General features: G+C 40.4%; 2 protein-coding genes across 6 annotated transcripts; one reads left to right on the forward strand and one right to left on the reverse strand.

Annotated features, from left to right (window-relative positions):
- Nucleotides 1-2,864: 2,864 nt before the first annotated feature.
- Nucleotides 2,865-11,921, forward strand: LOC120551280 (myosin light chain kinase, smooth muscle-like). Of its 5 annotated transcripts, XM_039788566.1 has the most exons (18): nt 2,865-3,031; nt 3,466-3,648; nt 4,516-4,662; nt 4,815-4,964; nt 5,097-5,228; nt 5,617-5,670; nt 5,761-5,891; nt 6,009-6,165; nt 6,380-6,694; nt 6,776-6,875; nt 6,993-7,196; nt 7,710-7,927; nt 8,648-8,771; nt 9,256-9,408; nt 9,839-9,968; nt 10,143-10,224; nt 10,503-10,643; nt 11,317-11,522. In XM_039788566.1, the coding sequence occupies exons 2-18, from the start codon at nt 3,468-3,470 to the stop codon at nt 11,520-11,522; spliced, it is 2,625 nt and encodes an 874-aa protein (XP_039644500.1). In that variant the 5' UTR covers nt 2,865-3,031; nt 3,466-3,467. The 5 variants fall into 5 exon arrangements, with proteins under 5 accessions (XP_039644500.1, XP_039644502.1, XP_039644503.1 ...); XM_039788568.1 differs by lacking the exon at nt 2,865-3,031 and having other exon boundaries at nt 3,049-3,648; nt 5,626-5,670; XM_039788567.1 differs by lacking the exon at nt 2,865-3,031 and having other exon boundaries at nt 3,050-3,648; nt 11,317-11,921.
- Nucleotides 11,922-13,460: 1,539 nt separating this feature from the next.
- coasy (CoA synthase) lies at nt 13,461-23,343 on the reverse strand. The gene is made up of 10 exons (XM_039788571.1): nt 23,119-23,343; nt 21,132-21,876; nt 20,767-20,981; nt 18,900-19,031; nt 16,997-17,186; nt 15,964-16,028; nt 15,768-15,852; nt 15,410-15,507; nt 14,887-15,033; nt 13,461-14,762 (listed from the first exon to the last, which is right to left on the reverse strand). The coding sequence occupies exons 2-10, from the start codon at nt 21,814-21,816 to the stop codon at nt 14,676-14,678; spliced, it is 1,704 nt and encodes a 567-aa protein (XP_039644505.1). The 5' UTR covers nt 21,817-21,876; nt 23,119-23,343; the 3' UTR covers nt 13,461-14,675.
- Between the last annotated feature and the right edge of the window lie 740 nt (nt 23,344-24,083).

Raw genomic sequence — 24,083 nt, forward strand, 5'->3', positions numbered from 1 at the left:
ATCTGATGAGGATACTTGTCTAGGAAAGAGGTGGAGTTATTATGGCTTTATTTAGTTTACTTTATGGAATGTTAACATATAAGCTCTTTGATACAATAATTGCATTATATAGTGGAAAGGTCCAAATATGGTTAAAAGCAAAGTCCCACTTATATTTTAAATTATTAAATTTTTTTTTTTACCTTATATGGCTTATGGCTATATGGTTTCTAAAAAATGTGCCACAGCTTAGAGGACCTGAACTTAGTGGTAAGTCAACATTTTTCAGAATCCGTTAACTATCTTCACTTGTTTAGAATTCAGATAAGAGAAAACCAGTCTGTAGTTAACGATCATGCAACAAAAGGTTACTGAGAGCACACCTTGGAGACACTCCCAACTAGCAGCCATGTATCTATTCCCATATCAATGGGATTAAAGGCGCCTCATTTACTACTACTACTACTACCACTACAATTTTTCAAGGGTGATGTCATGTGTTTTGATGTTCTTTTATTATCTTTACACATTTCAGATCTGACTCATCAGTTAACATGAATGTAAAGAATACAAGAGCAGGAATAAACTTCTTATATACAGCTCTACAAATCCAAAACACAGTTTAAATATTGGGGCAACATTTAGTTAAGACCAGAATGTGCCATAGAAATGTACAATTTAGATTTTAGGGAAAAGAAAGAAAGAATGGAAGAAAGAAATGCATGTACAATTTGCAAGACATTGTATGTACTAACATCTTTGAGTTTGTTATACCACATAAATAAGGCAGTGGTAAAATCTAATCATGATGGAGAAAACAATAACACCAGTAAACTTGTGCTAAAGACTAATTTAGCAGTTAGTACCTGTCCTTTCTGCAGCCTCTGCAGAGGAATTCACATTAAATGTCTGTGTATCAGTAAAGAGTTAAGCTTTGGGCCATGTCTGGACCATCAATCAACGTGCTTTTAGCGCCAGGGGACATGTTTGTAGTCTATAAGTAAGTAAATGATGTGCCTTCCACCGTATGGTACTACTTACGCATACCAGTCCATGTAACTGTTTCCTGACATTCTTGCACTCACCACCATTGAGTGAAATGTGTTTATTTAAAACCACACCATAGTAACTCATCTGTTTGAGGGTAGCTTTTAGAAAAAATATTATGCAACCACAATTATTGTTGTTGTAGCAATGTGAGTGTGCTACACAATAATCATTTGGTGTCTTAATAACTAATCGGCCACAAATGCATTAATTGTCTATGTTAATTCCATCTTTCAATGCTAAACTCTATAAGCAGTCAAAAAAGAGAAACTCAACAAGTTCAATATTTAATATAAATATAAATAATAGAGAATAAAAAAGTAATATAGACAAGTAAATATATATAAAAAGCATACTTACACAAGAAACTAATTTAAATTGTTTAACAAAATGTATACATACTGTACATACACTATGTACATATATGCATACATATACACATTCATAATTGTGCAAAAATTACATATATAGTGTATCTAGACACATTATAATAAGCTCATTGACTAATAACAATATAGTATAGTAATTGTGACCGCAGTACAACTCAGAATGTACTTTATTTATCCTATAAAGTGAAATTATTTCACTAACAAAACAAAAGTAAAGCTCCAGCCAGAAAAAAAACTATTTGTCTGGCTGGAGAACCGCCGGAAAAATGCTCCTAGAAGACGAAATATTTTATTCACATGCTGTAAAGTAAAATAAAAGTCAGTGAGGCTTTGACAGACCTTGAGTGAAACAGCTTTTCAGAATCCGTTAACTATCTTCACTTGTTTAGAATACAGATAAGAGAAAACCAGTTAACGATCATGCAACAAAAGGTTAATGAGAGCACGCGTTGGAGACACACCCAACCAGCAGCCATGTATCTATTCCCATATCAATAGGATTAAAGGCACCTCATTTACAAGTGGAGTTTACTCAGGCGCGGAATGGGGATTGGGGTGGGCTCTGGGTCTCCAGCCCCAAATGTTTTCTCAAAAGCCCCGAATCTTTTTGGTTTTTAAAAGAACCCTCTCAGTCTCTCTGACTGGACCGACAAATCAGTGGAGCAAAAGTTCTATTACTAGGGCAATATCGGCATCTATAGGTTCAGAATCAGGATCAGATTTATTACCAAGCAAGTTTACAATGCAAGGAATTTGCCTTGGTGTATTAGGTGTATACAGTTAACAATAAACATATGAAAAAGGGAATAAACAATAATGCAAAGTGCTACAGTCAAGAACATAAATACTGAATAGATACATTACAATAAAAATCAGGCTAAAGACACTATAACAAATATGTGCAATATAACTGTAGGCTGTACAGTTTGTGCATGGTGGGCAAAAATATTGATCAGGGAATGTGCAAATGTTCACAGTATATTATGTGCAATGGCCAGGAATAACAGTCCAGGATGTGTGTTAATGTAAGTAGAGTGACTGTGGGTGGGATAAGAGACCCTAAGACATTGTCGCAGGGGGCTGTTCTGTGCTGCCTTTACTACTATTATGACTATGCTATTCCCTGAATACATCTAATATAATTAAATGTTCTTCTGTTGGCCTAATGTTCAATTCAGAGTATTGAAGCCACATTTACATGGCATTGTTGGGGATCCATTATATGCAATTACATAATCTTAGATTGTTATGGGATGGAATTAAATGTCGATTTGTCAGCTAAATATTTTTTCTGTGAACAGCAACATTACCCTATATGTTCATAATGTCTGGCTCCACCCCTGACTTCTCCACTTTCATTCAAAGAAACCCAAGCCCTGGAAATCTAAAGTTTTCCTTTCACTGATTTCTCTTCATATTGTCTGTTGCACAGCAGAGTACATGCACACAGAAAAGCTGCCCTACTGGCTCTTCTTGATTCCTGTGCTGACTGTCAGTGTTGCTCAACCTACTGAGTGTTTACAGGGAATAGGTGTTAACAGGGGGTAAAATGGCAAAAGAAGCAGACTGTGGGATGTTCTGAGAGGAGAAGTAATTTTTATGAAGAGAACCACAAGGTAAAATATGCTTTTCACTTTGGTGTTTCTTTTATCACGATCCATCGTAGTGCCCTCTGTTTCTCTTCAGCTTGAATGTTTTGTCGCTTCCACACCCTTTCTACTCTTGTTTTCTATCACATGCGTATCTCTCCTGCTGTTCTTAGCGCAGAGGGACAGTAGAGGCTGGACATGTGTGTTTTTATTGGCCTTCCGGGAAGAAGAAAAAAAGGCAGTTTCCTGTGTGGGGTTGAGGGTGGGTTGTGATTTCAGAGCAGCCTGAAAGCAGAGGCTCCTCATAGCATATCAGAGGATGTGTGAATGAAGACAATTCAACATATCAGCTTCACACTATACTTTTATACTTAGTACAACACACCACAACCAAGAGAGGAAGAGGAGGCCTGACTCATGAGTGACTATTTGAAACTTGTCTGGTCATCATTTCTACCCAGGGATGGATAAGGATGGCTATAATGGTGGGAAGCCAAAGACTTTTGTTTCTACTTTCCGGATGGTCCTCAAGCCTCAAGCCAGAACTTTCTGTGTGGAGAAGCAGAAAGGTTTAGAGGATGGACTGGATACCAGTAACAGGACATTAGTGGGAAACAACAAACTGGGAGTCTCATCTGCAACAGGTAAAGACTAGAAGAACAGGACAACTTTTTAATGTGTGAGTTGTTTCATGTTAATGAACTGGACTCATATTGCAACATAGTAACGCCCTATCATGAGCCTCAGCCCGCTGCAGCCCCTACAGGCGCTTCATGTTTTAATTTGAACTTCTTTAACTTGAATCCTTCGCATGAGGGCATTGCAAAGGCCTATCAGGGAAACGAGTACTGGGATCTGTTAGATTGCATATTATATGGTTAACTCACCTGGGGCTAGTTGGGTACTTCTCAAAATAATAGTTTGGGGGCAGCTCTCTCTCTCTCTCTCTCTCTCTCTCTCTCTCTCTCTCTCTCTCTCTCTCTCTCTCTCTATATATATATATATATATATATATATATATATATATATATATATATATACATACATATACATATATATGTACATTCCCCGAACACCAAAATACACGTGTGCTAACACACATGTGGTGGTAAAATCTTGTTAACGCCATGTCAAATTCCCCAGGCTTGCACTCACAACTGTACTCCAGTAGCTACAGCAACAGGTAACTGATTAAACTGAAACTTAATACTGCTCTGCCTGCAGGTAAAACAGGTAATTACCACACACCCACAACGGTCTACAGTTTTAATAGTTTCATTTTTGACTACATTTGCATCTACCACACGATGCATTTGAAGTTCATCTATAGATATAGATATATCTATCAGTTAGATCAGGCCTGGAGTGGAAAAGCCCCCCAACTCTTCAGTGAAACATTCACTGATGACATCTCCTGATTGGTCAGTGGTAGAGGAAACACTGATGTATTAAGTTTGCAATATCTGAAAACGAAGAAACCCCATTGTCCTGAACTTCACCCCTCTGCTTAGATTCCAGGCTGACAACCCTGCAGGCGCTTGAAACGCCTCGCTTCAAACAACCACTCAGGGACTGTGCAGTTTTTGAAGGAAGTAATGCTACTTTTCAAGGTGTTATCACAGGAAGTCAACCTCTGAGCATTTCCTGGTTACACAATGGTAAATGGCTGATTACCATACCTTTAAAAATACACACCTACTCTCCATTATGAGAAAGGTTCAAACCACAATATCCTGTATTTAGAAGGAATTTTTTTACAATCATCCTCAACAGTAAAAACATGTTTGCCTATTGTCATTTTGTCATATAGGGGAGAGGGTGCACTCAAGTACATCCTTAAAAAATGGTGTTGCCAGTCTGACTGTGACTCAGTGTTCACCTGGAGATGCCGGGACGTATACCTGCATAGCTGAGAACGCTGCTGGGAAACAGTCAAGTGGTGCTGTGTTACATATCACAGGTAAAGAGGGGGTAAAGTGTCAAGTTAGAAATCGCTCACACATCCCAAACTGTATAATCTTTCCTTAAATAATTCATATTAACTTGATGTGTATACAGTAAACCTGTTTTCACTCTGTTTGCAATGGTACAGCAACAAAGGAAATCCCCAGAGCAACCAACCATGAGCTGCACAGTGAGGTCACATTCAAGGTTGCGTCATCCAAAAACACTCAATTGTCCTTAGCTTCTAAAGAGAGAAGCCAACACAGAGAAGAAGACAAAGGTAGACACAAACCTTTGTTAAGCATCCTACAAAAAAAACCATTTGTATTGTTTACAAGCCCTCACAACCCTACCTTCCTTCTGCTTTTCTTCTTACTAAGAATACTTGAAATAATGAAAATGAATCATAAATATGCTGGTAATAGAGGGCAGGGAAGCAGTAACAAACATGCATAGTGACTAAGAGTCGAGGAGCTATCTAATAGGGGTTATGAGATGCAGCCTATCCACTCACACGTTTCGGAAAAACTGTGCCTACCTTTTGTATTAAAAATTCTGTTGATTGCAGTGCCACTGCAATCAAACATTATCACTCACATGTGATTGGTTAGATACTTCTTAAACCTGCCTATAGTAGCACACACCTGTAAGTCAACCCACTTCTTAAGTCTCCACAGCTATCAGAGATATCAACCTGCAAACAAAAGTCTCCACAAGCAAAGGTGAGTGGAGGGCACCACAACATGTAAGCTTCATTTTTTATTGCACTTTGGTCAGGTTTTATTAATTAAGCAAACTCTTATTCACCTCAGGGCCTCCTGTGGAGTTTGTAGACCCACCAGACAAGGTGGAGGTTCGAGTAGGAGAGCAGGCCCGGCTACACTGTGAGTTCAGGAGCAGCTGTGTCCCTGTGGCCTGCTGCTGGATTTACAAAAAAGGCAAGGTAATAATAACTGAGTCCCAGTGGTTGTAAGTATTGTTTGATCCATTACTTTATATTCTCACTTTGAAATTCAGTGCCAGTAAAGGCTTATGTACTTCCACCTCTCCTGGTCTTCAGGTGGTGGTAGGAGGGCCAAGGATTTCTGTCCGGAGCAGTGACACACAAAGCGCTGTGGAGATCTCTCAGGCCCGTCAGGATGACACAGGCTCGTACACCATCATAGTGCGAAACAGAAAAGGCTCTGCCCAGCATACCGTCTCCCTCAGTGTCATAGGTGAGACTCACTTTTGTCTACGGTTCAGTATTTAGATATTATGGAGTTCTCCAGTGGCTTGAGATGATGCAACACTGATATTTGTTGTCTGTTAAATACATATGAAATTAAGTAAATGCTTCAAAAAGCACCAAATGATGTTACCTATCAGTGGCTCAAAATTGCTTCATGTCTTGGTATATGAATAGAGATATTTTGTTGAATTTCTACTCAGACCGCCCTGACCCACCGGCATCCCAACCTGTTATTTCCAAGCTGTCCACTCAGTCTCTGGTCCTCTCCTGGACGGGCCCCAGCTACGATGGAGGTACAGCAGTGCTGGGCTACAACGTGGAGGTCAGACAAGAGGGCCAGGACAAGCCTGAGAGCTGGACTGAAGTAACAAGTTGTTGCAAAAGCACAACCCACCACATCCATTCAGGCCTCGAGCCTCTGGGGCAGTACCGCTTCCGTGTCAGAGCCTACAACTCAGCAGGGGTCAGCGAACCAAGCCAGGAGTCTGAGTGTGTCAAGATGGCGACAAGTGCAAGTATGTTAGATTTGTAAAAATATTTGGAAAGAGGATTTGAAATCAGGAGGGATTTATCACCTGTGTATTTTTTTGTGTCAGATGAAAAAAAGAAGGAAGAGTCTGAGTCGTACATAACGGTGACCATTGACACCAAACACAAGGTCAAGGACCACTACAATGTGCATGAGAGGCTGGGAGTGTAAGCATGTATTTAAAACAAACTTTAAACTTACCAGATGTATTCTCATGTACGTTACCAATGAGTAAATTGAAAAAAGCAAAGTCAAGTTGTATTGCCGGTTATTTGTTTTGCCAGTGGGAAGTTTGGCCAAGTGTTCCTGATGTCCCACAAAGACACGGGTCAGAAAGTTGCGGGGAAGTTCTACCGAGCCCGGACCTTAAAGGAGAGGACGGCAGCTCGCACAGAGATCAAACTAATGAACCGTCTTCACCACCCAAAACTGGTCCAATGTCTGGCTGCATATGAAACACGCTCCGAGATGGTCATGGTCATGGAGTAGTAAGTAATTGTAGAGTGGAAAGTTTCTACTGCTGACCAGGACAAAGCCAGAACTGATTTATCTATCCTCAACTAATGGCAAAGCAGGAAGTGTAGGGAAGCCATAGTTTCACACCATTACTGATGATGTGAAACAAGTTGAGTGACACTAGTGGTATTAGATGGATACTAGGTGTTTTTGTAACAGTGATACAAGGTTGTTGTTGTTGTCTCAACTGAAACCACTGAAACCATAAAATTACAGCAAACCACATGGGAAGACATGTAATCAACATATTAAAGTATGATTTGATGAATACTGTACGTATGTGTCTTTTGTGTAAAGTATTATTTGTAGATTGTAATTTAGATGCTGTTAGATGATGTAGACTACATGATTACATTTGGATAGTCTAGATAATTTTCAACTAACAAATCTCAAACAACGTCTATAAATACGGCTTATCACTGCTAGGACCGGGGCTGCAGTAGTTTTTGAAGCATGGACCTGAATGGTGTTACTTGTCTGCCCAGTATTGAAGGTGGGGAACTCTTTGAACGCATCGTGGATGACAACTATGAGCACACGGAGCTCACCAGTGCCCACTACATGCAGCAGATCCTGGAGGGCATGCAGTACGTTCACAAGCAGAATATCATCCACCTGGACCTCAAACCAGAGAACATCATCTGTATGAATACAACTGGTACACGGATCAAGATCATCGACTTTGGCTTGGCTCGTGAACTGGGTGAGTTAGCTGGATTTGTAGAAACATCATAGTGATGCCACTGGGATGTCATGTCCTAATATGGTGAATATGAAGCAAAATTCAAAAGGACCTTTTTTTGAGAGGGTCATCCTCTTGAGTGCAGCATATTTTATTTTTGCTTTTATTTTATTTATTTCTAACTTTTGCACTTGCTCACTACGCACGGTGAATAAATCACCCAGTGTGTGTATAAGTGTATTCTTATGAATGACATATCCTGTGTATATTCCTGTAAAAGTTACAATCCAGGGAAATCCAAGGGTCTTTATAAGGCGACAGTCAATGCTGTGCAGACTTGCAGGGAGAATTAAATGCTTACTACATTAAAAAGAATTGTTCATCAAGTTTTACAAATATATTTTAGTATTTTGCCAACCTCTCAATATGACCAGATTTGATCCTGACATCAAAGTGAGGTTGACACAGAATCACTTACTTTAATACCCAACATCAAGGAGTGTCGTTTCTAATTCCATAGATGCCTACTACACCATAGCAGGTCCTTAAATAGATAAATGCAGCAAAGCCTGTGAAGCCAATTCAGGGAATACATTTGGTGACGCTCCAGAAGCTGCATCTCCAGAATAGGTGGTCTATTTAGAGCTGGCTTTAGCCATCTGTAAATAGGCTCATACAAACAGCAAATGCAAAACATTCTGGCTGACATTTTGAATTTGTTACGCTTATCCTGTTCTTCAGAGGAGGGTAAACCTCTGATGGTGATGCATGGTACACCGGAGTTTGTGGCCCCTGAGGTGATCAACTATGAGTCTGTGGGCCTGGAGACAGACATGTGGAGCATCGGAGTCATCTGCTTTGTCTTGTAAGTCGAACGAAGGCTGTAGTGATTTAAACTGTAGATACACAGTAACATACCCTTAAAGTAAAAATGCAACTGGGGATACTTTGTGGAAGTGAAAACAAAGGCAATTTCAGATTCTTAATAAAGTGTGGCACAGAGAAAGAAACTTAAAGTGAGATAAATGCCTTGTGTTTATTCTTTAGTTGTCCTATTCACATATCAACTATGGTAAAGTCATTTCAATACATTACCGTCTTAGATTATGTCAATGATTAAATGGCAAATTTGAGGATGTAAAATCTAAAATCTACCCAAATGATTCCACAAATTCAGATTTGGTGCCATCTGCTGGTGATGTTGTATTACTACAGACAGACAGACCGATAACATAACGTTCGTAGTGCATTAAAGTGTGCAAATGTTTTGTGAATAATAAACTCAAGACAATGAATTTACCGTGAGACTGTGTATGTTTCATTCATTGTTAAATTGTTTTGTGTCCCAGGCTCAGTGGAGAATCACCCTTCCAGGGGAACAACAATGCTGAGACTTTGGCTCTTGTGACTGCTGCCAGCTTTGAGTTTGACCAGGAGAGTTTTGAGGACATCTCTGATCAAGCTAAAGACTTTATCAGCTCCCTGCTGAAAAAAAACCGCAGGTTGGTCTGTTTCCCCCCTCTACTCTTCTCATGGTTATGGCCCATGGCAAATTCTCAAGTGAAAAAAATTTAATGTCATTACATTTTTTTTCATTTGTCCTGCACCTGCCAGAAGGTGGGAATTGCACACAATTACTGTTATAAATGCCATGGCAAATTCTCACCATGGTCATCTAGAGTATATGACAGGTGTGCTCACAAACATTGTGAAACAATAACAAAGTTTCAAGCTCGGCACCTCGGACATTTCCAACCGTTTGCAGAAACTTTTGCTAGGTACCAAACCATTTAGCACGCTCTGAATATGAGTCGGGGAGAGCCAGGATTTAATTTATGCATCAGATAATCCACGGCTACATCACAGTGAGCTCAGGAGACTGCTGGCATTTGACAGCCTTTGCTTTTCCCTCTCTCTTCACCTGCACTCTAGATGCAGGTTGTCATGTACCGAGGCACTCGCCCACCCCTGGATGGCCTCTTTTACCCCACTGAACCGCAGACCCACCAAATCCCTTAAAAAGGAGAAGATGAGACGCTTTCTGGCCAAGCGCAAGTGGAAGGTAACACAACTTTATAATCACTATAATGCCGTTAGCCCAGCGGTGGACAGATGGAACAATTTTCTTATCGGTACTTCCCTATGATGACCTTTCAATCCATTGTCCTATATAAACCTTAAGCTTTGGTATGAGTGTAGTTTGTCATCCAGTGCTATTTGTCCTTTAAACTTCTAGAAAACTGGCAAGGCTGTTTTGGCCCTACAGCGGATGTCTAATCTCTCTAACAGGCCAGACTCTCCTGGCAGCTCCTCAGAGGGTAAGACTGATAAAAAGACACACACACACACACACACACACACACAAACACACACACACACACACACACACACACACACACACACACACACACACACACACACACACACACACACACACACACACACACACACACACACACAATGCCCTGCTTTGTCCTGGAGCTACATACATATGGCAGATGACTCACAGTTTTCAATTGTCACTTCAAGTTTACCCTTTTGTGATCTGTAAAGCCTTGTTTCCTTTTTATTCATCATCATCATCCCTCTCATCCAGAGCCAGGCTGGAGCCAAGAGGCAGAGAAGGCCATCCAGTCACTGGATAAGCAGCTTCAGAGTGAACCTCGCTTCCAGCACGCCCTAAAGGACGCCACCCTTCCCAAAGGAGCAACAGCTCGGCTAACATGCCTCGTGAATGGTAGAGTGACAGAACTATGTTGCACTTCATTATATAGTGCCTCTCCACATTCTGCAAGGGAAGCAAAAAAAGACAATATTTCTGAAATACTCTAATTGCAGTAGAATAAGTCCTAAACTGGCTGCCATGATTGATATTTCTTTTATATTAACTATGTTAATATGTATGTGAACCGCATCCAGCGAAAGGAACTGAAAATCCTCCAAGACCCCACACACCCTGCTAACCCCTTACTGGTGACACTCCCTTCAGGAAAAAGACTAAAATCTAATAAATCCAAAACATCCCGCTTTCTTAACAGCACCTACTGCAGAACTATTCAGCTACTCAACGGATCCTTAACACTTCACACTTCAACAGCACCTCATGGATACAGTGCACTGACACTTTATAACTCTTGACTGCACTGACTTGTAGGGTGCCTTTCAGCACTGGCTCTTTACTTTTTAAAACATATCTATTTTATTAAGGGTTAAAGTGTGTGTGTGTGTGTGTGTGTTTAACGGGTATTGAACACCAAATTCCTAGCAACTTAGTTGCATGGCAATAAATTACTGAATCTTGAATAGAATTTTTAACCCTTCAGACATCTGATGTTGGTGTATTTGATTATATAATGTCCTATATCTTATGATCTTGATTCGGCAGTATTGTCCTATTGTATCAATCCCAGGTTACCCGCAGCCGGAGGTGAAGTGGCTCCACAATGAGAAGCCGGTGTCTGAATCAAACAGAGTGACCATGGAGCAACATGAAGACGGGCTCTGCTCTCTGGTTCTGACTGGTTTGGAGCCTTCTGACTCTGGGGTTTATGTGTGCAGGGCCGGCAACAAGCTGGGGGAAGCAATGTGCTCTGCCAAACTGAAAGTGGAGATATGATTGTGGTGAACCAGTGGAGGCAACAACTTAAGATTTCCTTTATTTGGATAAAGCCTGGACTTTGATGTGACACGGATGAGTACACGGGTTGACAGTTATTCAATGCAACACAAAAGGCTGCGTACACAAAATGTCAAGGCAAAAAGGGTGTGTTTGGGGAGAATAATAAGGTTTACCCAGAGCCCTTTTTCTTTCACAAGCTAACAGTTACTAGTGCACAAAGTCTGTATTCTTTAAATATGTAGTTAGCATGTTCAGCTGCCAATGCACAAGGTTTTGTTGCACTGAAACAAGGTGATATCATGCTACAGCTAAGTCACATTACAATTGTACATTTTGCACATTGTTCAAATGTAAATGTTTTTAAAATGTGTTATCATTAAAGGCGGAATTTGAGAAAAAAAATTGGTTACAAGTGAATGTTTCAAATAATTATTGAAAGGTAAACTTCAAATCCAAACTAAGCATACAATTGTCCGTGCTATTTTGGACTACATACTAGACTTCTTATAAACTTTAACATCAAATGAAAATAAATGTGGTCCATTAGCCAATGCCTTAAATCAATGAGGAAAAGCAGAGATCACTCATGGGTTTAAAAACAATATGTTTGAAGTACCTTGACTCAACCTTTGCACATTCACCTCAACAAAATAAAACTGAATTTTTGTGAAAAAACAACAAGTGGCCCAATTATGAAGTGGAACGAATTTGGCTACAAACTTTTAACAAATAAAAAGTGCAAAATTATCAGCTCAGTACACCTCTCAACCGAACAAAAAAACAGTGGTGACAGCCATAAAGCACCTGCTGTGATAGCCAGAGGCCGTAAAGCGAGAGCACAGAAGACAAGAACACACCAGGAGGCCGAGAACGTGTAAAAAGCAGGATGGAAAAAAATTTCCCAAGCTTAAACTCCCAAGGAGCACTGTGCACATAATGAAATGGAAGGAGTATCAGACCACTACAAATCAACCGCCGCCCTCTAAACTTTCAGCTCATACAAGAGAAACTGATCAGAGATCAGCCAAGGCCCATGATATCTGGATGAACTGCAGAGACTACAGCTGAGGTGGGAACCTGTCCATAGGACACAACAGTTACCACAAATCTGGCTTTATGGAAGGTGGCAAAAGAAAGCCATTTCTTAAAGATATCCAAAAAGTTGTTTAAAGTTTGCCAAAAGCCACCTGGGAGACACACCAAACATGTGGAAGAAGGTGCTGTGGTCAGATGAAACCAAAATCGAACTTTTGGCAACAATGCAAACGTTATGTTTGGCAAAAGCAACACAGCTCATCACCCTGAACACACCATCCCCCTGTCAAACATGGTGGTGGCAGCATCATGGTTTTGGCTGCTTTTCTTCAGCTGGGACAGGAGATGGTTAAAATTATAAAGATGATGACCAAATACAGGACCATTCTGGAAAAAACCTATGTAGCTGCAAAAACCGAACTGGACGATTCGTCTTCCAACAAACAATACAAACATAACAAAACTACAATACTGTTCACAAATAAACATATCAGGTGTTAGAATGGCCAAGACAGACCTGAATCCAATCGAGAATCTGTGGAAGGAAGTGAAAACTGCTGTTCACAAACGCTCCATCCAACCTCACTGAGCTCGAGCTGTTTTGCAAGGAGGAATGGGCAAAATGTCAGTCTCGATTGCAAAACTATGGAGACATACCCCAAGCCTACAGCTGTAATCGCAGCAAAGTGGCGCTACATATTAACTGAAGGGGCTAATAATTTACCAATATTTCAGTTTTTATTTGTTTAAAAGGTTTGAAATACCAATAAATTTCGTTCCACTTCATGATTGTGTCCCACTTGTTTATTCTTCACAAAAAATTACAGTTTTATATCTTTATGTTTGAGGCCTGAAATGTGGCAAAAGGTCGAAAAGTTCAAGGGGGCCGAATACTTTCGCAAAGCACTGTATTTAATGGAACGCCAATTCTTAAAAGTATTTCACTGAGTTTCCAGGTTACATGCAAGATGGTAAAATCGATGACGTTTCAAATTTCTCACAAACTGTACGAGCAAATGACACCTCACTGACTTCATCAGGCAATCCTTGTACTGTAATATTAAGGTATGGCTAAAGCAATGAAGCAGTATTTTATTCTCCTTATGTAAACATTGGTTTATAATATCATTGTAGGATCGGACAAGAAATTTACCATTAGCTACAACACACAACATGATTTTCACTGAGTGTTCCTTTTGGCTTTTTCAGGTACGTTCAGAGACGTGAATATTTTAATGTTCAGGTGAGATTTTTCAACATTTTATTACAAGATATTTCAGAGATATTTTTTCAAGTCATCTGTGTTTTCCTTTATTAGGCAATGTACAGTTTGACTATGTCATCTTTTTGAGTGCCCAGTGTATTTCAACGTCTACACTGGTAGTATAACATATCCTATCTATTGCACATATTTCTCAAATACAATGTACCTTGTTGGGTAGTTTGTAATGCCTCATTTGATAATGATAGTGAATTTGTTAAAATATTCTCCCAACTCTGAAATCACAAATAACACAACATTTAATCCTATGAATTAACAGTGACAATCCTACAATCTTTCAACAATCTTACCTCACCTTTCCCTTACCATTAGTTGCTTTCCAAGCTACATTCATATTCATATTCAAGACATGAAAAAAGGGACAGAAGTTGTGTTATCAGCTGACAAGGTGCCCAAAATATTAGACTTTGCTGGGAGGTTTGGTCTCGAAATGATCTGGAATTGCTGAATGGTGAGCATATCATTTAAACAACAGTACCTATTTAAAGGCATGCCATTCATAAAAAATATATTTGGATAAAATAACACTTTATTAATCCCAAACATGAATTCCAGCTTTCAAATTCCAAAATCATTTTGTTCAGGATCTTTATGAAGTTCTTTTTTTCCCTCATCCATCTTTAGACTACGCATCTTAAAACAGAACTAGATTTTAAAAACCTGTGGAAACTCAGTTAGGCACAGAGTCTTGGTCAAAGAAGTGAGAAAGCTTGTTGGGTTTGCTGCAATGGCACAGTCCTCACTTATTTCTAAGGCAGCGTTTCCTTATGTGGATCAGTCATTAGTGCGCACATGCCCTGGGCCTGACACATGCTTGTTCTGTATGCACGTGGTCACAGCTGGGATGATGTAGTGACCAATGCATGTCCCTCTTGCCTGTGTTGGATTCTCTTCTGAAGAAGATTCCAAGCTTTCAGTACCTTTAAAATAAAAGACAGTGGGAGAATGATTACAAAAATACAGTTTTCTTATTTCCCAGAATCAAATTATTTCATGTAATGCAGATGTGTAGACCCAACACTGTTGGCATGGCGAGCATCTGACCTGTTTCCGAGTAACCTCTGGCTCCCACAGTGTGCTGAGCACCACGTTGGCATGCCCTATTTGCTTACTGTTGGACCACTGGCTCTGCAGCCGGCGCAGGGCATCCTCTGTGGTAACACCGTCTCGCTCTGTTATCCTTAAAACTGCCTGAGAGGGGAGGGGTAACAAGGGGAGGCAGGTGGGATAGGTTACCAAGGTTAAAGCCAGTGTGTGTAGAATTTTAAAATGTCCAACTTTGGCACGCCCCCAGTGGTAGTTCCCCTCCACATGACCAACACACTTGTGCATCTTACCACTGGTTATACTTCACTAAACTAAACATTTTGTCACTTTGCTAAATTCTGTAACCATTGCTTTCAGTGAGAAATGCTGATGCAGCAACCCCTTTTAGCTCAATGACAATGTCAATATTGTAAACCAAGTATAAAAGTAAGAACTCTTTACATCGTTACATTTTCCTTACAGACACTCAAGCCAATGTGACTCTGTGTTTGTTGCATTGAGGACTATTCAAACATATTACCTCCTCCTCAGGGATGACAGTGACCCAGACTTCGTGGACCATGTCGGTCCAGCCGGCCTCCAGAAGAACTGCTGCATCCAACACACAAACTTGTTTCCCTGCAAAGGGCAAAGAATCACATGCCCATTGTGGAAATCTCTTATAATACAAAGCGAGGGCACAGTTTCTTTATCATTTTTATATGTCAATAGGATCAGTACATTAGCCTAACCAAAAAAAAAAAAAATTATTTCACTGCTAAACAAGAAAGAAAACACTTTAACAGCAAAACCCTATATTCCACAAAACTATGGACAGGTACAGTATACCAACATAGTTTTACACTACTAAGATTATTAAATGCAAGTCCATACAATACCTTCCTCTCTGGCTTGGCTGATTCTGTTCTTAACCAGAAGTGCAATCTCAGGCCATACAATGTCTGTTAGGACTTTTAACCTCTCCTGCATGAAAAACAGCATCTTTGGTAAATTATTGATACACAGCGGTGTAGTCTGACGTGTCATTTCCAATGTCGTGATGTGCTGAAACATTATTCATACTCTTCATATTACCTGGTTTCCAAAAACCTTCCTTCCTAATGCACGTCTGTTGATGGTTTTATCTGCATTTTGAAGATCTAAAAGTGACGAAAGAAACTCATCATTGCACTGCAACACAGTTTATACAGTAGGGCTGGGCGATATGGAGAAAATCAAATATCACAATATTCTTTACTAAATACTTTGATATTGCAAAGATATTGTAGGATTGACAATTATTGCTTTCCCAAAATATTTACACAATGAGGTTTGTGATAAATAATCATCAGTAATGTGGATATAATGATTAAGTGGGTAAAGGCAAATAACAGAACAGCTGGAACTGTCTGGTAGGTTCAGAAAATGACATCACTTTACTGTAATGCAGCTCATAAAACAAGGAAAAGACAACACTTAAGCCATTTACAATATTACGATATGCAAAATCTAAGATGATATCTAGTCACGTATCACAATATCAATATAAAATCGATATATTGCCCAGCCCTATTATACAGCATAACATTTACAAGACAACATGAATATCAAGCTACTGGGCGACCAGTTTTTGTGGTAGTCAATGAAAATGATGCAACCTAATGCTTGGATGCTGGATTAATTTGTGTGCTGTCATGCTTTTGTCTCAGACACTACTCCAATCTCCAAGGTAATGTCAAAATTGTTAATGTTTCAACAAAATCGGATTAGTGCTGCTTTGATGTTACAACTTGATATTTTTGACTTAACATTAATGCACATAGAACATAGAGCAGTTATGGCCTTTCTTTAACATTTCAATTTCTCAGGTCTAGCAGTGTCCTAGAGACAAACCATGTTTGAGATTAAGTTTTTTAAACGTTTACTGACACTGGTCTGAACCTACAGTATCTTTAAACAAGGATGGATGAAAAAAACAATGCAAAGGTGTATCATTGTCCTATATTTCATCAAAGTAGACCAATATGATATATGAGATAACACAAGGAGATGGATGACGCATCTCTAACCAAAGCCCAACCCTGTTAATAATCATACCATATGTCTTCAGCGCAGAGCGTTTTCTCACCTGACCCAAATTCTTCAAGCACTCTGCGATATGCTGCAGTGCCGGGCTGGTACACCTCATGGCCCAGCTTGTCACAGTCGATCCGGACGGCACCCAAAGCCTCCAGCTGCCTGGCGATGGAGCTCTTTCCACTGCCGCTGCCTCCTGTCAGGCCAATCACGTATGGAAGTGGAGCGATATGGGATGCGTCCTAGTGCAGAAGAAACATCAGATACATCGCCTCAGGGTGTGGAAAATATAGATGAAAATCTTTTGATAATTTCATATTGAATAATACCACCAAATACTGCAGCACTAAACATAAGAGCATCGATAACCAATGGGTGGAGGTGGTGATAGAAAAGGTAATGCCTGCACACTTACTTAATGGAGGTAATGATATGACAAAACTGTACAATTGCATTGGCAAGTGACACAAACAGCTCCTAAAACAAGTCAGGCCTGCTCAGAGACACTCTCCACTCAGTTTTATGTTGCTTTATTCTTTAAAAAAAAAGACATTGTACTTTGGCATATCCTGAAATGAAAAGCTGTTACTTTTTACCTGCATAAAACAGCTTTTTTTTTTTTTAAACAGTTAAACATCAGGGGCCCTATTTTAACGATCTAAGCGCACAGCGTGAAGCACCCGGCGCAGGTGCATTTAGGTATTTATGTATGAATCCACTTTTGCTAGTTTAATGGCGGATAAAAGGGTCTGTGCGCCAGGCGCATGGTTCAAAAGGGTTGTACTTCGTGTCTTCATTAATTCATAGGTGTGTTTTGGGAGTAACATGCAATAAACCAATCAGTGTCATCTCCCATTGCCTTTTAAAAGCCAGGCGCGTTTGTATCTCGGCGCACTGCGATTATGATGGCGGATTTGCTAAGCAGGAAGGAGAGATTTTCAGGAGAAGAAACTATCATTTTACTATTTCACATTGTATTATTTTTAATCTTTTGTATTTTTGTGTGCTGCTGTGCGTCCCTGTGTGTAAAAAGCATAGTGTGCGCGCACTGTGCACAAGCCTAGGAACATTTTACTAATGCGCTGTTAAAATATCAATGAAGTGCTGCGTTATTGACTTTAGACCAGGTTTTTGTTGGTCAATGGCACAATCACTTCCCGCTGCTTCAAGATAGCAAAAATAGCCAAGAATTTACCTGAACACACCTCCCTGTATGACACGGCACGCCCATGGCCGCACAGATGGGCGCAGGTGCATTTGCTATTTACACGACGCGGGTGCTGGACAGGAAATTGACAACCGTGTCGGTCTTAAAATAGCAAAGACATTTGCGTCGGGCTTGCAGGGTGCAAGACAGGGCCCTAAGTTTCCGAAGACCGATTTGCGTGTTTGACCCTTGTTACATAATGCTCAGCTAGCCATTTGTATGTATTATATTGTATGAAAACACTATTCTTCACCTGCTCAAATGCTGCGAGAGAAAACAGCCGGCCGAGTTAAATGTTTTGCTGTGTTTTGCAGTGAGTGAATGAAAAATGCACTTTAAAGGCACGATTTGGCAATTATTTTTTTCATGACTGGAGGCTGTGCAGAGCTTCTTTAACATTTGAAAAGGAATTTCATTAAACAGGAATGAAAGAGACTTTAACTGATGGTCTTTGTTAAATTATATATATAGGCATACACTTGATTGAAAACTTAATTTGACAGAAAGGTTGCATGATTATGATGTTCTGATGTGCACTTTTAGATAAGCATGATTACATTCCCCTAACCGGTATCACAACCCTTTCAATAAGCACCAGATATGGAAAGAAAAACAATGTTTTATTTTAAATTATATATTCTAACTTTTTGTTTTCTTGGGATTTCTTGAATGCTGCCACATTACCACTAACTTTCATCCTGCACTGAAATCCTTTATCAAAATGTAATTTTTTTTAAACATGACCTACTTCAGGCGGGGTAAGGAGGGTGCCCAGTAGACGAGAACGTAGACTGGAGGAGCTGATCTTCTCCTCCTCTGTCTCAGTATGGTGGGCATCTTTCAACAACTGGATCTCATGGAGGATGAGAGCTGGGAGGCCCTGATTTAGGAAGCAAAGAATAGAAAACATCAAATACTGTATGTGCCAATGTGTACCCAAGCTAGGGTTTTCTATATCTGGACCAACAAGGATTCAGATGTGCACTGCTTTCCTTACACTGCAATCCTTAAAGTAATAAAATGTGGTGTGTAGAAAGCAACAGTACATGTCTCCTGACATAAACATATGTTAAAATGTTAAAATCTGTGACATACGATTTGATACGATCGTAAAGAATGCTGCCCAAGAAAACTAGGATGTTAATTACACTACAATTTTATTACAAACATTGCTGTAATTTAATGAGCTGTAGAAAATGACAAAACATACATATACATAACAATAGAATATTCTTAAAAAGGTCCAATATGTAATATATGTACTGTAATAAATCCAAAAATGACACCAATGCCTCATCAGATATTAAGGAAACATGTTATGCTGAAAGACTATCTTTTCTGACAACAATGCTAATGTCAGTATTTTTTCCTTTTTGAAATTTACATTCCGTGACGGAATTCATGTTTATGTTTTGGCCTGTGTGTTGTTATCAACTGCCCAGTTTGACAGCCAGGCCGGGTTGCCAGATATACCTGTAAAAACGCAAACCCAGCGCGCTACAGCTGTAACGGTAGTACAGCCATGAAAGCAACAAACAAACAAACAGGATCAACGGAGATAGATTCTACCCGACCAGAGACGTAACAAACCCCGGGTAAATATTGGAGATGTTTTTGAAAGATGGAGACAGCTTAGAGCCCAAAAGGACGCAGAGTTGGCTTATTTGAAGCATTACCTTCAGGCTAATTTATCACAGCCGCTAGGGACGGGCATTTACAGTAGCTAGAGGACCCGAGTTGGTTACTCGCAAAAACAATTGAGACACAGCCAGTAAAGTGATCTCGACTGGTCCTGGCTAGTCCTGGCTAACGCCACCATGCTAACTGCTAACGTTACCGGAGGACCAGTCAAGCAGCCCATGGCTGTTTACAAAGTGTAGTTCAGCGGCCGGAGCCGACAATGGTGAGTTATTTCAAGCCACGAGAGGGAGGCTGTAAATTGGAACGAGAGGACTGTGAGTTTGCAGTGTGTTTAGCGATTGTTGCCGTAATTCTAAGCCAATGAAGTGTGTTCAGTCGGCAAGGTAGTGGTATTTTTAGCGGTTTCTATCGTAATTCTAAGCCGAGGAAGTGTGCCTGTCTGGCGTATGGAGAGGACGGCGAGGTTGTGGGGTTTTTGGCGGTTCCTACTGTAATACTGTAATTATAAGCCAAAAAAGTGTGTCTGTCAGTTGGGTACAGAGCTCTGCCTGAGCACGGGCTTTTATGACTGTCAATATAGCCAGCATCTAAATTTAGCTAATCTGCTGTGCTGTGAAGTAATGTCTGACTATGTTAGACAATCATCTAGCAACATTGTTGTTGATGCTGCGGGCTCAGCCTGGCAACCTCCGTGAACTTTGAGTCTGGGGAGGAGGGGGCGGGGGAGACGATTCTCTCCAGTATTTTGAATTTGTACTGCAGTAACTTTTTTAAACACTAGCTGTCAGTATTACATATTGGACCTTTAATTTTTTACTTAGTTTTTTTTTATGTATTTAAAACATTGGTACGGTGAGATGTGTGGACTGTGTCCTAGTCCATTGCAGTAAACAATGGACTGGGGGGCGCAGTCCGACCATCTAGGAAAAGTCAACGGGAAAGGCGTAACACGTATCTTCAATTTCCTAACTTACGTTCTCAATGCGTTTCTTGTTGACAGCCATGCCTCCCTTTCTAGTCTCCTCGCTAACCACAATGCACTGTAGCAAGGGGTCAACCACAGATACTCCATAGGGGTCGTCAAGGGGCACGATCTCCACCTGCAGTGAGGGTTTGATGTCTTCCACGAACTCCTGTAATCTCTGGGTCCGCAGAGAGTATGGCTCAACCAGCTCCTTCAGCACTTTTTCTAAAGCCGGGGAAAAAAAGGGATGTCAGGGGCCACCTAGGGGTGCTGCCTTCTGACGTCACACATCATCAAAGATGATGTGATATTAGTCTCAGAAATATTACATGAATACACATACCTAAATGGAAATACCGAAAATAAACTACTCACTTTTCAGCATTGCTTGGTCACACACGCCAATAAGGAACCTTCTATTGGCTAACAGGCATGAGATGTTGAGCAGCGTCTTGTGGGCCCCATGGAGGCGGTCAAATGTCCCCCCTACCACCACGTCACTGTAGGTCTCCAAGGGTTCTGCCTTTTCTTCAGACTCGTTCAGCCCTTCCTCTTTCTCCTGCAGCCTCATTAGCTGTGGGTGAAGCAGCACTGACTGCAGGCTGGGGCTACAGACGTAGCAGTGGCCTGTGTACCTCTGCAGACACTGCGTAACCTGATGGGACTGACCTGGGTCCTGCAGAGGAAAGTCTGTTAGCACCACCTCCGGGGAGTGAGACAGAGATTGTGGTGTGGGGAAGGGGCAGTTTGGGATTGTGGTCCCGCTGCAGGCAGCTGACTGAGCGCGAACATTGGTCAGCAAAACACGAACATCCAGGTGCCCGCATACATCAGCTGCATTGCTGTAAAGGCGGGTAATGAGTGCAGACATGTCCACTACTGGTGGAATGAAAACTGGTCGAGGCTGGCTCCCACTTCCTAGGTTTAGCCCAGGGTGGAGGTGGACGTACAGTGTGCGCTCTACAAGCTGAGCAGCTGAGCTGAGCACTGGAACGATGCGCAATGGGAGGGTGTGGAGAGGAGACGTCAGCACAAGGATGCCCGTGCTGAACATGGTCATGTTCCTGGCTGGGTCTGGATACCACAGGGAATCCCAGTCGTCACAATATCTGCCGAGTCACTGTTAAGGGGTGGGTAAACACCGGAAGGAGAGGAAATTGAAAGACAAGTCAAAAACAGTAGCAATTGAGGCTGGGATTTTAAAAATGTTTGGTTTTTTTAGAACAAAACACTTTCTCAAGCAGCTCAACTCTTTGCTGTTGTGATTTTGCAACGCTTCTAACAAAACTACACCATTAAAAGACATGACATGCCAAGAGAAGATGCACAGAAAACAGAATCAGCTAAAATATTCAATCAACTTATATAACATATATAATTGCAAGTTATAAGTTACATATTGTTTATTGTATGAGTAATTATTTTGCTGATAATTACACTTCCTTATTATTACTACTGACTTGCTAAGAATATTATCAACACTTTGTCAACACAACTTGTTGTCCTGTCTAAGAGCCAAATCGTGTTTATTACTGTTGCATCACCATTAGCATGCCATACATTGTTTGTTGTTACTGATAAACTTGTTCTAACATTGGGATATTATTAACAGCCTTGCAGTGTCTCTGAGGGCCATCTGTTGTGTTTCCCTCAAGTATTGGGTGGGGAGAATGGAATGATTTACTAGCTTCTACAATAGCTCTCTTATTTAAAACCTTCCGCTGATGTTGCAACTCATTCGTTACAATGTAACAAGCCGACAGTGTCTCTTTGCGTCAGAATGTGTGTTGCCATTCATGAATGACATCTCCAATGTCCACAAAGGTAGCTTCAAAATATTCATTACATTTCATAACAATGCAGAAGTAGAGTCACGTGATAATTTAGTGAATACAATAACGACTGCTTGTAATTGTCACACTATTCCTTATTCAGTAAGGAACCTGACCATCGTTGCACTTTTAGCCATTGCCCAATTAAATATTAAAGTTGATCAATCTTTTAGCCACTACGACTTCTTGTAAGCTAGCTAGCATCCTTTAGCTGTTTATAAACAGTTGACAGTTGAAGCCGAGATGAACTTATCGATGTACGCCAAGCACTGATGTTGTCGTAGCTAGCTAGCTAAGTTAGTACTACCATCACATTGCCTGTAAAAAAAAAAAAAGCAATACAAATCCTTTGCAAAGTGACCCTGCATGATCAAAATCCTGAAGTGACGATGATGATGTTACCCTGCAATAACGGAGCGGTCTGTATTTTGTATTTGGTGGGGCCCATATACACAGCAATTTGAATTAGTTTTGAAGTAACAATCTGGCAGATAAGGTTATGGCAACCCTACAACGTAGCATGAGCTTACCTCTGTGGAGCAACTCTAAAGCGATGTGAAGCACGGATGAATAGTGCACTACTATACAAGTAGACCTATCCACAAATCTACTGAATAGATCGTTGTCCTGGTAATCCTCAACGAGGAACTGTTTTATCTAGTCGACTCCAGTCCAAACAGCTAAGCACTAACGTTAAGCACCCACTAGTGGAAGTCTCACACATGCACCATGGGTGATAGTTTACATGCAATCTGATTGGTTGAGGAAAAAGCTGTGAGGTCTGGGACATGTAGTTATGTAACCAGTATTTGTGACGTAACTACCAGGGAGCTACGGTCAGTTAACCAGAAACACTTTAGTATTAGAATTATAGTATTCTGTGAGATTTCTCCTACAGCTCTCGCTATTGTGTCTTTATTTAATGTAATCGCAGGTGACAGGTTGATAAAAAAAACTTTTTAAAACTGAAATAATATAAACCAATACATTTATCTAGACAGATGTGGCAGATAAAACAGACAGAAATAATAAAATAAATGAAATAAAAATAAATATAAATAACTAGAAGCCCTGTGGTACAAGTGTATATTAAAAGGTCCTGCACACTCACATACGGGTGTTTTCACTTATTTGCCTGATATTACTTCTTTACAAGAAAATACAAAATGTGCTTGATTGACATGTCTCTCTGTTGCACCTGTTAAGGCGGGACAACTTACACTTTTATCATTCTCATTGGACCTTAACTCCCACCAGAACTCCGCCCAACTCCAACTTGAGCTGGTAAGGTCCAATCAGTGAGGTTAATTAAAAAAATGTGTGCAGAGCCTTTAAGAAGTGATGACAAAAATGACACTGGACTCCTGAACCTGGCTGGCTCCTTCAGACAGATTGTTTCAAAGCAAAGCCTTTAGTTTTAGGAGATCTTAAAATTCCTATCTGAGGTTCTTAGGATAAATAGAGCAGCATCCTAGACTTGTGTGTGACACCACTA

Source organism: Perca fluviatilis, chromosome 21 (assembly GCF_010015445.1).
Source record: "Perca fluviatilis chromosome 21, GENO_Pfluv_1.0, whole genome shotgun sequence".
NCBI classification, from domain to species: Eukaryota; Metazoa; Chordata; class Actinopteri; order Perciformes; family Percidae; genus Perca; species Perca fluviatilis.

Coding starts and splice junctions, on each gene's coding strand:
- coasy (XM_039788571.1), bottom strand. CDS start 21,816: ATGACCATGTTCAGCACGGGCATCCTTGTGCTGACGTCTCCTCTCCAC. Junction 17,187..18,899: donor CCCTCCTTACCCCGCCTGAA/GTAGGTCATGTT, acceptor CTTCTGCACTAG/GACGCATCCCATATCGCTCC. Junction 15,508..15,767: donor CAGCCAAGCCAGAGAGGAAG/GTATTGTATGGA, acceptor TGCCCTTTGCAG/GGAAACAAGTTTGTGTGTTG.
- LOC120551280 (XM_039788566.1), top strand. CDS start 3,468: ATGGATAAGGATGGCTATAATGGTGGGAAGCCAAAGACTTTTGTTTCT. Junction 4,663..4,814: donor CATTTCCTGGTTACACAATG/GTAAATGGCTGA, acceptor TTTGTCATATAG/GGGAGAGGGTGCACTCAAGT. Junction 7,928..8,647: donor TGGCTTGGCTCGTGAACTGG/GTGAGTTAGCTG, acceptor CCTGTTCTTCAG/AGGAGGGTAAACCTCTGATG.